Source organism: Pristis pectinata, chromosome 25, assembly GCF_009764475.1.
Source record: "Pristis pectinata isolate sPriPec2 chromosome 25, sPriPec2.1.pri, whole genome shotgun sequence".
Lineage (NCBI taxonomy): Eukaryota > Metazoa > Chordata > Chondrichthyes > Rhinopristiformes > Pristidae > Pristis > Pristis pectinata.
This window is the reverse complement of record NC_067429.1, coordinates 19,352,618-19,368,195: the sequence shown is the minus strand read 5'-3', so window position 1 is coordinate 19,368,195 and position 15,578 is coordinate 19,352,618. Positions and strand designations below refer to the sequence as shown.

The window sequence follows — 15,578 nt, the reverse complement described above, 5'->3', positions numbered from 1 at the left end:
ATAAATACAAATCTTTATATACTAATTTTGCCATCCTTGCAAATTGTGTAATTGCTGGAATTGTTGTAGTTCCCATATTTTTGCTCAGAATTCAGCATATCGAATACTTTTGATGTTTGCATTAATAGTGCAGTGTGAAACAACCTCAGGATGATGGAATATTGCTGGTTTTGTAGTTCCGAAGAACTTCTTCGGAAAGTTTATGCCTGATGCTATAATAAACTACTTTTGATCATAGTTTCCCTGTCAACTTTGTTCAGAGGAATATAGTTAAAGTTTTATACCAGATTTGAAAATTAGTACATTTTCCTGTATTCATAAATAATTTGGTTCTAGAATTTGCAAATCTCTCCTTTTATTTGAAACAAAGGAGAAGGTTGACTGTGAGGAAACAGCTAATTGCAGAATGTCTGAGACAAAATTTGTGGACTTGTCAGTTCTGTAACTTCGAATGGAAAAAAAATTAGAAGCTTCATGAACAGTATTAAATTGGCTTGGAGTTTGAAAGAAGTGAGTATTGGTTGAGTCCACCCTTGTCCAACAAAAATGTATTGACTCCAGGTTAAGTGGGAAATGCTTTTTTTATTGTGGCATTTGAATGCATTGCACAAGTTATTAGTTATAGCTTAGCAGAAATATAAAGGGCCAGGTTTTCTGGACTGATTTTCTCCTTTCCAAACTGTTGCGTGATCTGAGAATTATCTTTGATTTTATGAATTAAATATCTGAATCTTTCTCTTGTTTATTTCAAGTATGATTTTGTCAGTTGTAACTCTACGAAAACCAGATTTTTCAGTTTCATCTCTTGGCAGAGGCTGTCATTTAACTCCTTGGATTGGCAAAAGTTCCACAAATGTTTTTTCTACATGTATAATAAAAATTAATTCGTTTTTAAGGATGCACAACTTTTTAATGCCAGTAGTGGTCATTTAAAGAACATTGATTCTTTAAATGTGAGGTGACAAATAATTATTCGTGTACATTGCATGTGAATTTGAAAAGTACCGGACATTTTGTAAAGTGAGTTCATGCTTGTAGTTCACCTTGTTTTTTCTTTCTTGGAAAAGGCTACTTGTTGTCTAAGGTAGAAGAAAAGGTTGGTTCCCCAGAGCGCCCGCTGTCAGACCTGGGGCTCATCAGCTACCGCAGCTATTGGAAGGAAGTGTTACTACGTTATTTGCACAACTTCCAGGGCAAAGAAATTTCTATTAAAGGTGAAAATTGTCTTTAGACTTAATTAATGTGCTATTTTTAGACAAGACCATTTGTTTTACATTGCAACCATTTAATTATTTTCCTGTTTTGGGTTGCTGTTTATTATGAGCAGAATAGACCAGTTTTTATAATAGAAATTTACCATTAATTATGCATAATGCATTATTCAGGGTATGTACTGGTTGTGTTGTGATCTTTCTTTCTGTTGAGGCCAACAAAATACAATGATATTCTTGGTACTTGATGTCACAGCTGCCCCCATCCTCTCTGCACTATCTAGATCCAAACATAGGCCAGCAACACTGCAGATAACTGTAGTTCCCTACTTGACATGAGTTAACTGGATTTGCATTGATGATCAAATATAATTCACTGACTGGCACTTTATCAACATGGGAAGGTTAGCAATTTACGAATAGACAGTACGTGGCGGGCACATTATGTACTTTACCTGAAAATAAGATTTCTTTCCCAGTTTCCTTCATTTATTATTTGAGGTTTATGTTATTCATTGAATGGTGAACAGTGCAGGGAAGAATAATTGATAACATGCTCCCTGAAAATATTTACAACTTTCTTGGAGACAGTTGAAATTGCATTGCCAAGTATTCAGAGCAGATCTTCTATAGCTTGGAAGGAATTAAAAGGTGGTACAGAAAGAAGTAAAGTGGTTCAACATGTAAATATTTTTGGATTCCTTGGAGCAATGGTGTTTGGAAGCTAAGAACTGAAAATTGCCTATTAAAATTATTTTCAATATTGTATTTCAATATTTTATTAGAATACTATTAAATATTATTGTCTATTGGTTTTGTGATAAGTATTAATTCTAATAGAGAAGCCAAGTGTCAGAATGCAGAAGCCAAATTTTATTAAATTGGGAAAGATTTTCTCTAAATCAGGATCTTAGGACATTTTATCACATTATCAACTGCCAGTGCTTTACAAAGATGGCAAGCCCAATTAATTTAATGTGTAATAATCCACGTGATGGCTGGCTTTTACAACAGATGCCCTGACAAAAATGATAAATGTGTAGTTATAAGAAAACTTAATTATACAGCCTTATATGCAAGGCTCTGTACTCTGGGAACTTTTAGTATGCTTTACAGATTTGGCTATTCATGTGATATGAGGGAGGATGTTTCTTTTTCCACTGTATTGTAGCAGCCATTTTTTTCAGAAAAAGCTTCTTGCATAGGAATTTAGGTAATGCATATCAGAAAATTGTTTATCGTAATTGGTGATCAGTATTGCAATTTACCAAGTACAGAAATTTCTCAAGAATTTGAGTGTTAAGATTAATATATAATTTTATGGGTGTCACTTTACAATTGTCTTATTGCCTTGGTCGATATTTATTATTGGATGTGCTGAATTGTCTGTGTGCTTCAGGAAATTTATTTCTGTTCATGTGTAAACATTAAAATGTGAATAGGCCATTTAAAAAAAAATACATTTGATAAAGATAGATATTTCATTGCAAATTAGTGAAACAAGTTTTCAGTGATAGATATAAACCAGAAAGTACTAGAAATATAAAGCAAGGTGGGCAGCATCTTTTAACACAGAAAACATTTCTGGACCTGAAATGTTTACTATTTTTCTCTCTCCATAGATGTTGCATGATCTGGGTATTTCTAGGGTTTTCTGTTTTATTCCAGATTCCAATAACTGTAACATTTTGCTTTTGTCTCAGCAAATAGAACTTTAAGTTATATAGTACTGCATTCTCAACAAAGTGAATATAAATTTGCTGATAGTCTTTTGAAGACTCAATCCAATATAAATGATCATGCATTCAATTTACATATCCAATGCAAATTAAACTACCCTGGCAACTTAAGTATTGAGTCAAGGCCAAATCTGATTTCATTGCAGAGCACAATGAAACATCTGGAAGGGCTGCTGGCAGATGCTATTAGAGTAGCATTTTCTTTCAGGAGGCTACATTGAATTTGCAAGCAATCTATACTTTCTCTTTGTGATGTAAAAGCTTTATATGTTGGGCATTTGTTACTTCAAGTAGCCACTTTTATAATGCAGTAATGGTTTACTCAAATTGCTAAACAATTTTTTTTTCCAGAAATAAGTCAAGAAACTGCCGTCAATCCTGTGGATATTGTCAGCACCCTTCAGGCGTTACAGATGCTGAAATACTGGAAAGGAAAACATTTGGTTTTAAAACGACAGGTAATTAAAAAAAACTAATAATAGAATGAATTTTAGAATTACCTCTTGGTCTTTTTGTATCAATTGCAATGCCGAAATATGGCATTTATCACCAATATTTTTGACAAAACAGCACTGACTAAATTCATTGAACGTAAATCATATGCATGTTAACAGGTTTACAGTTTGGTAATGCACCTTACCTCTTGTCTGCTTCTCCTTAGAGTAAACTCTGATGACAAACAAATGAAGTAATATTTCATGTTAAAATGCTTATTGAAAAAGATTGAACTTACATTTATTTGGTGCATTTCACAGATGTCCCAAAGTCATTCAGAACCAATAGATTACATTTGAAAAGTCATCTGTTCATTTGTAAGCAAATATAGCAGTCAATTTCCTGTAAAGAACAGTGAGATAAAGGTTTTCTGTTGAACTTGTACTTTCTGCATTGTATTCATTGGCCAGAAGATCAGAAGAACTCCCCTGTATTTCTTCAAGTAGTGTGTTTTGTTTAAGGTTTGCTTAATTGTTAAATGGGATCCATGACTTGAAGTTTTGTCTGAAAGAGGATACTTAAGATATTGTATTGCATTGACTTAAGTGACCAGGTTATAGAATGGTGTTAAACTCAAATCTGAATCAGAATCCAGCCCAACACAACCTTAGGCAAAAAAAAAGTCTTCAAACAGGTAAAATACTTGGGCTTTGCAGTGGCATGTTCATGACATTTTTGGTTGCCTGCCCACTGCTACAACTGTCAGGAATGTCTGAGGTATGAGAAAGGTGCCTGGGGCATCAAGTGGTAGTGAGTGCCTGGTATAACCAAGGGGAAGGATTGGGTTCAAGCCTGGGTCTCATGTTTGGAGTGACATCCAGGATAACTGGTCAGTGCCATAAATGGAGGTGGTGGTGTGGGAGGAATTGCTTTATAGCACTTCCAATCTAGCATTATGTTAGTAAAATCTAAATGAATCAGGAATCCCCAACAATGGTGGTTCCTCAAACAGTGACCTAAGTTTACCTACAGTGCTCCATAGCAAGCCTTGAGCAATGAATGACGTATTATTTGAATTGCTTCAGTAATGCCAAGTTGAATTTCCAGAGTGATGCAAAATGATTGATTTCAGATTCCATTCTGCATAAAGTTAATTTTCAGTTGTGTAATACTGAAACAATGCAGTTGAATTTCTAGCTCTTAATTTTTGTGTGAATCTGATACCTCCTTTTAAAATACCCAATGCGATGCTGTTAAGCATAGATGTCTAGGAATTTAATTGCCTTACACATTATTTACAGTGTTGAAGTATTGGAAAATGAAATGTGATAACAAACATTTCCTGGTCATTTGACATCACTCTGGAAATCTGGGCACTTCATGACATAAGACATGCTTGTGCACTTGATGCAATTTTAACATCAGTCAGTGATAATGGTGATAATGTTACTCCTCATGCATTGTTCCTTTTGAAGCTTTCTGAGGGAACTTTGATTTAACATATCTGGGAGCGACCAGCAATGACATTTATGCCACAGTGCTAGATTGGGACCCTGGTGAGGTAAATCTAGAATTCTTCTTCCACCCCATCACCCCCCACCCCCAAACTACTGCTCTTGCTTCTAAAAACCCTGTCGGTCTCCAGTTCCTTGGTCCCTATCTGTCCCTCCCCCTCATCACTTTCCTTATTTGGTGCTGGCTTTTTATTCCTCGGTAGTACCCAAAGACTTGAATTTAGACCCAGGCAGCACTTTGTCAAATTGGAGAACAGTACCTAGTCATTTTTGCCTGTTTGGGTGCTCAAGATTTGCTAGGCTAGAATAATTTTTTTGCATACACCTGACATAGTTTTGAACTTTCTGTTAACTCTGAATTTTGGATGCAGTATGCTACAGTTTGTTAATAATTTGTTAATTTTTTTGACTTTATAATAATTGTTACCTCAGCTTTCACACAACTTTTTTTCTGTTTCACTTTAGGATCTAATAGATGAGTGGCTGGCCAAAGAAGCAAAGCGGACAAATGGAAACAAAACCATAGACTCCAGCTGTTTGAAGTGGACACCACCAAAAGGAACTTAGTTGGTCATTGTTTCTATCTCAGCAAAAGGCACCTCATTGTAACAGCTAGTGAACGCAAAGCAGAAGATCCAATAGCAAGTCTTTAGCCTTACCTCTGTTTGTCCTGCAGAGGGCATAGTAAAGCGTACTACCCCAGCAAATATAGAATTGTGCTTTTATCCCATTTGTTGTTTGTGGTAGCATTTCCAACAATGCAGCTTGACATGTATTGTTAGGAGAGACAAATGGGCTTGAAATTTATAGTTGTACAATCTGAAATGTATCAAAACAATCACAGACTGTCATTTTTGTTTGTTTAAACGTTGGTGTTTTTAAAATTTTCTCTGAAATGTTCAGCTTTAATCCGGAAGGTAAAAGATTTTTATATGTCAAAGATGAATAAATAAGAGTGGTGCAATCCCTGTTTGGATTTTCGAGAGAGTATTTGTTTGATATGTCACTTCATTTTTTTTAAATATTAAGTAACACTGTTCTTAATTTGCCCTTTGTTTTAAATGCTCGAATTGCTCTTTAAAAATCAATGGGTTTCATGAATTGGTACCTTTTCAGAATGGTTGGAAAACAGCAGGGTGGGTAGAACACAGTATTCTCTCCTTTCATCAGCCTGAGAAGCTATTACTAGTTTCATCAGCGTGGCAGTCACCTTCAACTGATGTACTGTAAATGCCATTCATATTTGTATGGAGGCTACTTGTCAGATTCTGTGTATTTTTCATGAGATGGGTGGTAAAGTAGAATCTTGTATTCAAGATGGGGAATGTACTTCATAACTTCCCCAAAAATTTACCTTGTTGTACCATATTACATTTTTTTTAAAAAGCACAACTTAAGGCATAATTTTATGTTCAAAACTCACACACAACTCTTTGACTTCAATTCAATTTAACTCAACTTTTCAATTCAACTCTTATGAAGCCCTTGGGAAACTGATGTAATATCAGAGTGGTCATCCTAACATAATCAGTGGGAGGGAATGAAAAATGGGAAGTTTGACTATTGTTAATAACATTCTGCTGTGTATCAATGTATACCATTGTCCTGACTTAGTAAACACAACTGGTTAGATTTAATAAGCACTCCATCCTTCTTTACAATTCCTTAATTGAATATGTATATTATAGGCAAATTTAAAATGTTTAAATAGTAAAAACAAATCTCAATCCAAATGAGGGAATGCATGTTATATATGTGGAGCTTTATATTGGAAAAATATTGTTGCAGAAAAAACTGGTTTTGCTGGTGAGGGTATTGAATGGTTCATGAGATTTCTATAAAACTGGCCCATTTTACTCTTTTAAAGATATAAACTTTTGAGTGGAGCTGTATTTGGTATTGTAGTACGCACAGTTGTCACGTGGTGTCTTAACACTCTTTTAAAAGTTATATCACTGGCAGCTAAACTTAGCGCTAAACTTAGCACTAAACAAAAGCTTGGCATCTTTGTAAATGGAGCCTTGTTTAGTCTGAATAGAAGGGTACCTGTTTCACCCTTTAGAATTGAACCAAGGTACGCAATTAGTCAGCTGACATTGCTGTGCCAAAGTTAGAGTTGAGGAACATTGCTTAATTACTTGTTGTACCAAATGTGATGTAATGCCTTCTGTACCTGCTTATAAATAAAGCATGTTGTACAGTGTGTTTTCAATAGTTGTTAATGATTTTTTTTGATGCTGTATGAAAATAACCTGTGAATCCCAAGGAATTAGTAGGTTAGATGTGGTTGCCAAGTTTATTGGTTTTCAGCAGATTGATTCAAATATTTAATGCCTGCATTAGTGACTTGCCATATACTAATCTGAAAATTAAAACAGCTTGCAAGTCACATAAATGAAATAACTTGAAACCTAAGCTTTGATGACCTAAGTTTTGTTCTGATAACAAAAGAAATGACAAAAGTTAGTGTGGACAAAGGTGGCAGTAAATATGTGAATTTTTTAAGGTTTTGATAATGAATTAAGTAACATGATTCAATGCTTAGGAGATGAAATAGCATCGAAAAGAAGCATAGAAAAAGTCATGGAAAAACATTTGATAAAGGAGCAGATTAAACAAAGCACAGATAGTAGTTAAATCCCAGAGGAGCAAAGGACCGTGTATGGAAATATTACACACACGATCACTTGTTAATTGCTTATCCAGAGAGATGAGGACATTGGCTTTCAGTGTTGTTGTTCCTTGTGCATAAGTGAAGATTTGTTTAAAGTCCTAGAACTGGGCATTGCAACAAGTCACTGTAAAGTCACAAAAACCTTTGGTTATTGGAACTTCTGTACTTCTAGATGTTGATAAAATATGTAATTATAGATCAGGATACAGCTAAATGGTATCCATAATATGATTTGCTGCATGCAATCTCACAAGATGTAACTTATTTGAGACTTGGATGTACAATGTAGAGTGAAAGAGTCATATGTCTTTTGCCTGAAGTCCAGCCATGATATTTTATCAGTCTCAAACAGGTTTATTAACACTTAATGCTAATTGATACTGTGTTAGAAACAGGCAAATGTTAAGGATGATCAGATGATATAAAGAGCTGAAATGAACAATATAAGTTCTGTTACTGTCATATTTTGCAGTATTTTAACAGTAATTAAGTAGTGAGAACTATAAGAACTTTTAATGGCATTGAAAGAGGTGACAAAAACCTGTAAAAATACAGAAGTTTCAATTCTATTAGGTTACAAGAAAGGAAAAATCTAGGTAATGTATCATCTTGTTGCAAAATTAATGGATATAATTAAGATGTATTTATTGGCAAACAGAGTTCAAAAGTAACAAATCGTAAGGTTTAAATGTCAGCTTTCCCGGAGAACTCAAAAGAATAGTTAAAAGGAAAATGAGGTGTTGATTGTAATCAATGTAGACTTGCTGGGGAGTAGGGATAGCAGTAAATTATTAGTTTGGAGTGATGAACCCTACTCGGTCAATGCTGATCTATTAACTTGCTATAAATTTTGTATAAAATTGGTTCTAAATTTGATAATTTGCACCAGTCAACATTGGTTCACAAGATGATGATACTGGTTCACCAACCTTGATTTCTTTGAATAAGTCATACCCTGCTTGAACTGGTAAGACTACAATCTACAGGTTGGCATGGACTCATTGAGCCTAAGGGCCTGTTTCCGTGCTGTATGACTGTACGATTTTTAATTGTAAAAATCTCAAGACTTTCGATAAAGTTAGGCATGTTAGGTTATTAGTTAAATTCAGAGGTATTTGCAATTGGGTAAACCATGGATATGGTTAATAAATCGACCATAGGGTGCCTATTACAGGAGTTGAATTTAACTGGAAGCAGGCAGAGGGCTCAGTATCGAGGAACAGTAGTTCCATTATATTTTTATGATTTGATCTTAACAATTTAATAAACAGATTCTCATTATTAAAAATAAATTAGGGGAGACTGAAATTATTGGACAAGATAGTGGAATTGTAGAATAAGCTGGACAAAATTTCTAAGTGTGGGTAACATGCACCTCTGTGATACCGAAATAGTGAAGGATGGCATTGGAAAAACCCAGGAGCCTTGGGTTTCAAATTATTTAGCTAATGCAGAAGTACAATTATAAATTAGAATATTGAACTTTATAGGTAAAATAGTAGCTTACAAGTAGTAGGAATCGAGATCAATTTCTATAATGTTGAGGCTAAACCTTAGTCACTGTTGTTAGAGTGAAGAATCAAAAACTGATCCCTAGCTTTTGAGTTTTGAATTCTGAGGAAGGATTGGAGAAACTGGGATTCTAATCTTGAATGGAGTCTTCTGAAAAGTAAATTTATAGACGTGTACAAGATTGCAAATAGATCGGGAAAATAAATCCAGAAAATTAAATTAATGGTGGAATATGGCAGATAGTAGGTTCAAACTAGCTAAAAGTAAAGCTGAAAACCACTGTGTTGCTGGAGGAACTCAGCAGGCAGATTCCTGCATCTGCAGTCCTTTGTTTTCTAGTTAAAAGTAAATTTGCAAAGATCAATTAACACATGAAATGAATTCTTGGATTTGGTGAAGATGCAAGCAATGAAATCATTTAAGAGCAAGTTGATGTTTTAATAGAGAACTATAATGTCATTCTGGATAGATTTGCCAAGTAACCTTTCCCAACTGTGATTATCATGTGATCTTTCCATTAGCCAAGGTGATCTGAGACCTTTAATGGTTACAGGAGTTGCCCAAAAGGAGTTAGTCTGCCCCATCAATTTAGTACATAAAAGGTTTCACATCCATTAAGGTACAGAATAAGAGATGGAAGATGAACCACTGCTGCATTAAATAAATATGCAATTTCAAAGTACTGAATGATGCTAAATCATTATCTTGTCCTTTCAATTCTGTAGTTCACCAAACATAGCTTGTAAATTGCAATGACATTTGTCACAGCTTTGTGTGAAAGTGTTGGGTCATTTTTTTCAGTTAATCAGAAATAGCCAAAGCTAATCTTAAACTGTGCACTTGCTGTCGTGATTCAGAAACTCAATGTAAGAGACCAAAACTGGTGTGCAGAAAGTGGAAGTGACAAATTGAATACTCTCCTGAAGATCTAGTTGATACAGGATGAATTTGTGTACCTAATTCATCCAAACTTTTACTTTCCTGTAGTATTGTTTAATGAAAGAGTTCTCACTGTAATGTAGCAGATTTCCCAAAATATATCTTTTCTCCCCATGCTGTTGTTGCACAGAAAGGACAATGCTCAAAGTGTTGTTACAATTACCTTGTTCATTTTCCTGCATTTAAACTAGTTGAGCTGTTGCCTGTTCTTCAAGGCTTTTGAGGAATTTAGTAGGAAATAACCTAGTGGCATTAATCATGTAGCTTGTGCATTGCATGCAGAAAACAGGAATTGTATGTTGATTTTCTTTTAAACTTGTAAAAATCAACTCGATAACCATGCTGTGAGTTGCTGGTCTTGATTAAGCTGATTCTGAGTGGAAAAGCCAGAGGTGAGTTAGACCAGATCTCAAACTCAACACCAAGCATCAAAGATCCTTTAAAGTACAAGGTGCATCTCTCAATATTGGTTTTGGATGCAGAAAAGGCTTAATGAATTGGATGGGGTGCGGCCTGATGGCGATAGGGAATGCCAAAAATTGGGGAGTGAAAGCTCTTTCTGTACACAAAATCAGAGCTGTGATTGGTTTTGCATTGGTTTTGCATTGATGTAACTAGAATTTGTGAGTGCCAAATTGTTGCCTTTCTAGAGTCCACACCTACTACTTTCTAATGACCACAATACCAATGTTTTAACATGCTTAGAATCTTAGAGTAAATGAAAACAAGAACTGGAATGCCCAATTTTTGAAAATTAAATTCCCCATATTGTAAGCAGATTTGCATCATTTTAAATGCATGTGTAATAGTTCAAATAACTGGAGTTCTTATGAGGTCAGAACAATATATATATACACACATACACACAGTGGCATGCAAAAGTTTGGGCACCCCTGGTCAAAATTTCTGTCACTGAATAGCTAAGCGATCAAAAGATGACCTGATTTCTAAAAGGCATAAAGTTAAAGATGACACATTTCTTTAATATTTTAAGCAAGATTACTTTTTTTATTTCCATCTTTTACAGTTTCAAAATAACAAAGGAAAAGGGCCCGATGCAAGGGAAAACAATAACAAAATGCTGAATAAAGTTACAATTACAGAGAAAGTGCAGTGTAGGTAGACATAACAAGGTAGATTGTGAGGTCAAGAGTCCATCTTACCGTACTAGGGGACCATTCAATAGTGTTCTAATGCAGAATAGAAGCTGTCCTCAAGCCTGATGATACATGATTGCAGGCTTTTGTGTCTTCTGCCTAATGGGAGGGGGGAGAAGAGAGAATGTCTGGGGTGGGTGGGGTCTTTGATTATATTGGCTGCTTTACTGAGGCAGTGAAAAGTGTAGACAGTCCATGGAGGGGAAGCTGGTTTCCTTGATCTATTGAGCTGTGTCCACAACTCTCTGCAATTCCTTCCAGTCTTGGGCAGAGCAGTTGCTGTACCAAGCTGTGATGCATCTGGACAAGATGCTTTCTATGGTGCATCTATAAAAATTAGTGAGGGTCAACAGGGACGTGCCAAATTTCCTTAGCCTCCTGAGGAAATGGAGGTCCTGGTGTGCTTTCTTGGCATCTATGTGGTTGGACCAGGACAAGCTATTGGTGATGTTCACTCTGAGGAACTTGAAGTTCTCAACCTCAGCACTGCTGATGTAGACAGGAGCATGTGCACCACCCCCCCCACCCCCTTTCCTGAAGTCAATGGGCAGCGCTTTTGTTTTGATGATATTGAGGGAAAGGTTGTTGTCACAACACCATGACACTAAGCTCTCTATCTCCTTCCTGTACTCTAACTCATCGTTATTTGAGATTGAGATTCGGCCCACTATGGTGGTATCATCTGAAAACTTGTAGATGGAGTTAGAGCAAAATCTGGCCACCCAGTCATGAGTTGTATGGGGAGTAAAACAGGGGGCTGAGGACGCAGCCTCTTGGGGCACCAGTGTTGAGGATAATCGTGCTGGAGGTGTTGCTGCCTATCTTACTGATTGTGGTCTGTTGGTCAGGAAGTCAAGGATCCAGTTGCAAAGGGAGGTGTTGAGTCCCAGGTCTAGGAGTTTGGAGATGGGTTTGCTTTGAATTATAATATTGAAGGAGGAGCTGTGGTCAATAAACAATAGTTAAAATTTATCCCTTAGTGTGGATGTGCCTTGGTCTCCTATCCTTCTCCCCACCCTGTCCCAGGGACTCTGTCCCAGGGACTCCCTCCCAACATTCCAGAATCGTGCACTATTTGTTTTCCTTTACACCCTCTGCAGTGGCAAAGGAAGAGCCTTGAATTCGGTAACAGTGCAAGACTTAGCATGCATGATATTTTGCGTTCTCAAACGCAGCAACTGAAATATATGCACTGACCCATTAGACACTTAATATTTAATCTGTCTTTCTAGATGTAGAGAAAAAATCCAGGGCCTGATCTGTGTGCAGATACAACACTAAGCAGAAGCTTCAATATCTGCTGTTTATATTTGAAAACATTTATCAGTGATTTGAATCATTTTCTTGCATGATGTTATCAAGTTCATTAGCACATTTTATCTGGATGCATTCATAGGTTTAACACTTCTCGATTTTGATAACATTTCAAAGAAGCTGAATTTTCAAATGAAGAGTTGAAGGCTGTATAATGCTGCAAATTGTGGAAAGCTTTCACCAGTGTATCATTTTCTGAGAGATGCTTTGTGTGGAGCTATTCAAAAAGAAATATTTGATTGAAGGAAATTTCTGTGGCTGCCTAGAGTTGTGAAGGACAGCAATTATCTTCTGGTTCAGAGCTGAATTTAAAAGTGCAGGGATTTTTGCTTTCAGTGGAACCAATCTACACTTAAAACCTTAACATCATGAACGTGGTGATCCTGTTCAAGGGCAAAGGGAGTTTAGCGAGTGTGAGCAGAAGTTTCCCCTTGAAGTCCTTCCAGTGACAGTAACTTTTTTATATGTATAGTGCTTTTAAACATCCCAAAGCACTCCACAGTGGATTAGTCAAAAAATACACACTGAGCCAGAGAAGGAAAAGGGGTGACCAAGAAGTTGGTTAAATTATTGAGTTTTAATGTGAGTCTTGAAAGGAAGGAAGCAAAGGAGAGAAACTGGAGGAGTTGGTGGAGGATAGTCTGCCGATGGCAAAGTCACCAATTTCAGGGTGAATGGAGAGTGAAGTCACACGAGGTAGGTGGAACTGATGCAGTGTTGGAGGTTACTGAGGTATGGCTGATTCAGCAAAGACTGCTAGAGTGAATGTTATGTGCTTAAAAATGTACGCAAAGCGACAATGGGAACTAAATATTGACCCAGGAGGAAAATGAACATCTGAGATATGAATTGTCTTTGGAAAGTGATCAGTTAACATTGTGTTTATAATTTTCTATTTAAGACACAGGTCTTATGTTTATATATATGTTTATACATATATAAAAAAATAGATGTTTCAGGTTGAGACCCTGCAGCAGAACTCCTGATTCAGAGTCTCAACCAGAGACATCTACTATCCCTCTGCCTCCACAGATGCCACCTCACTCTGATTTCCTCCAGCAGTTTGATTTTTACTCCAGATTCCAGCATCTGCAGACTCTTGTCTCTTCTTCCCCACTTTTACATCTGTGCTCTTTGTATAAAAAGATTCTTTATCTCAATACCTTATTCCTACTCTCTCTCTATTCTCCTTGATGCCTTAAGTATATTCAGCAACTTGACTCTACAATCTTCTGTAATAGAGAATTCCACAGGTTCACTACACTCTGAAGAAATTTCTCTGTTACAGACTTGGTGAATGTCCCTTTAAGATAGAGTTAGTAGTGTGTGTGTGTGTGGCGTGCTTACGTCAACAGAAGATAAAGGATGTAATGACGTTGTTGAAGAAGTCAGTCAGAGGAGAAAGAGAGGAGAAAAGGGAGAGAGACACCAGCCTGCTAGTTTCTCTATCGATGGACAAGAAACAATAACTGTGTCTGTCACTGCAATCCACGTATGGAAATTGGAAGTAATCCGGTGGAGTTCACTTTGTTGCTGACCTGTAGAAGGAAACAGGTATTTGTGTGGACGACCACGATTCGGATGCTTTTTGGGGTGAGGAAGTCACTACCGAGTAAACACTGAAGTGTTGTTTGGGTTCCATCGTAGAACATTTGGATTTCGTAATTACTCTCTCTATGTTCTCTACACCTACGTCTTATCTTCAGACAACAGTGGTTGTTGAAGAAGCCTTTGCTCATGTTTCACCTTATGGCTTGCTGAACTGAACTTCAAGAATCATTCCTGGACTTGGTTTGGGACTTTGTCACACACACACGAAGAGTTTAGTTTTTGGGGTTAATGTTCAAGGTTTAACATTTTTACTTCTAACATACTAACATTTTTACTTTTATTTTTCTTATTATCATAAGTAGTTATTAATAAAGTAGTTTTTAACACTGAATCATGACTCAGTGTGTTTCTTTTGTTTGCTGGTTCATGACACTCCTCATCTCATTCCTAAGAGCTGTGCTGTGTATGACCCCTAGGAAGCATAGTAAGGAGAAACATTCTCCTTTCACCCAGTCTATCTAGCTCTGTCAACATTTTGTTAAGTTTCAACTGGATTGTTTCAATTAGATTCCCTCTAATTCTTCTAAGCTCTTGTGAATACAAATCTGGTTGACTTAAACAAAAACAGCGATCATGGGAAAGACTCAACAGGACTGGCAGCATCTGTGAAAAGAGAAGTAAGAGTTAATATTTCAGGTTGAAGACCATTCATCACAATTCTGACAAATTCTGAAATGTTAACTCTACTTCTCTTTCCACAGATGTAACCTGCCTGCTAAATGTTTCCAGCGTTTTCTGTTTTTGTTTCAGATTTCCAGCATCTGCAGTTTTTTTTAAATTTGATTTTCATTCCAATTCACTTAACCTCTGCTCATACAGAAATCCTGCCATCCCACCAACCAGTCTGCTAGAGCTTTGCTGCATTCCCTCTATACCAAGTATATTCTTTCTCAATTAAAGACACCAAAACTTCACACAGTATTCCATGTGGCCTCAGCAAGGCCCTGCATAATCGTAGCATGACATCCTTGCTTCTGTGCTCAAATCTCTTCCCAACCTTTTTCACCCTGCATCCATGTCTTTGCATTGGCCGTCATATATCCGTGCACACCTATTTGCAGCATTAATTGTTTAATCGAAGTAAATGAAACTTAAAAATGCTATTCCTAGATAATACCATTACATACCATTCCCCATTTAAGAATGCCTGACTTATGGACATCCCCTATATATGAAGGAGCTCCCATAATATTATTAAATTCAGAAGTCCGAAGTACGAAAATAAGTTTGTTCTTACGAATGGCAGAACTTGTTTCCTCTCTCTCTCCACTTTTAGTAATTGTTCTTTCTTATCAGTCTTAAGTGCTTTTGATACCATTCATTACAATACTGTGGAGGTATAGTCAGCATATTGAGTGATTTTTTTTAATGTGTTTTCCGACTTATGGACAAAATCAACGTCTGTAAAAACGGAACGTATTTGTTACCCGGGATGGGCTGTATTGCCTAGAAAGCTTGTCAATACCATGGAT

The 15,578-nt window shown here is 36.5% G+C and overlaps 1 protein-coding gene across 3 annotated transcripts in view; it reads left to right on the top strand.

The window, feature by feature from the left end:
- The window catches only part of kat7b (K(lysine) acetyltransferase 7b), a 58,412-nt gene extending 51,301 nt beyond the window's left edge, over window positions 1-7,111 (top strand). For all 3 annotated transcript variants that reach the window (XM_052038763.1, XM_052038760.1, XM_052038762.1), the window contains 3 exons: window positions 1,068-1,214; window positions 3,302-3,408; window positions 5,365-7,111. In XM_052038763.1, the coding sequence (XP_051894723.1) occupies window positions 1,068-1,214; window positions 3,302-3,408; window positions 5,365-5,466 (356 nt within the window). In that variant the 3' untranslated portion in view covers window positions 5,467-7,111. The remainder of the gene's footprint in view (window positions 1-1,067; window positions 1,215-3,301; window positions 3,409-5,364) is intronic.
- Window positions 7,112-15,578: the final 8,467 nt, after the last annotated feature.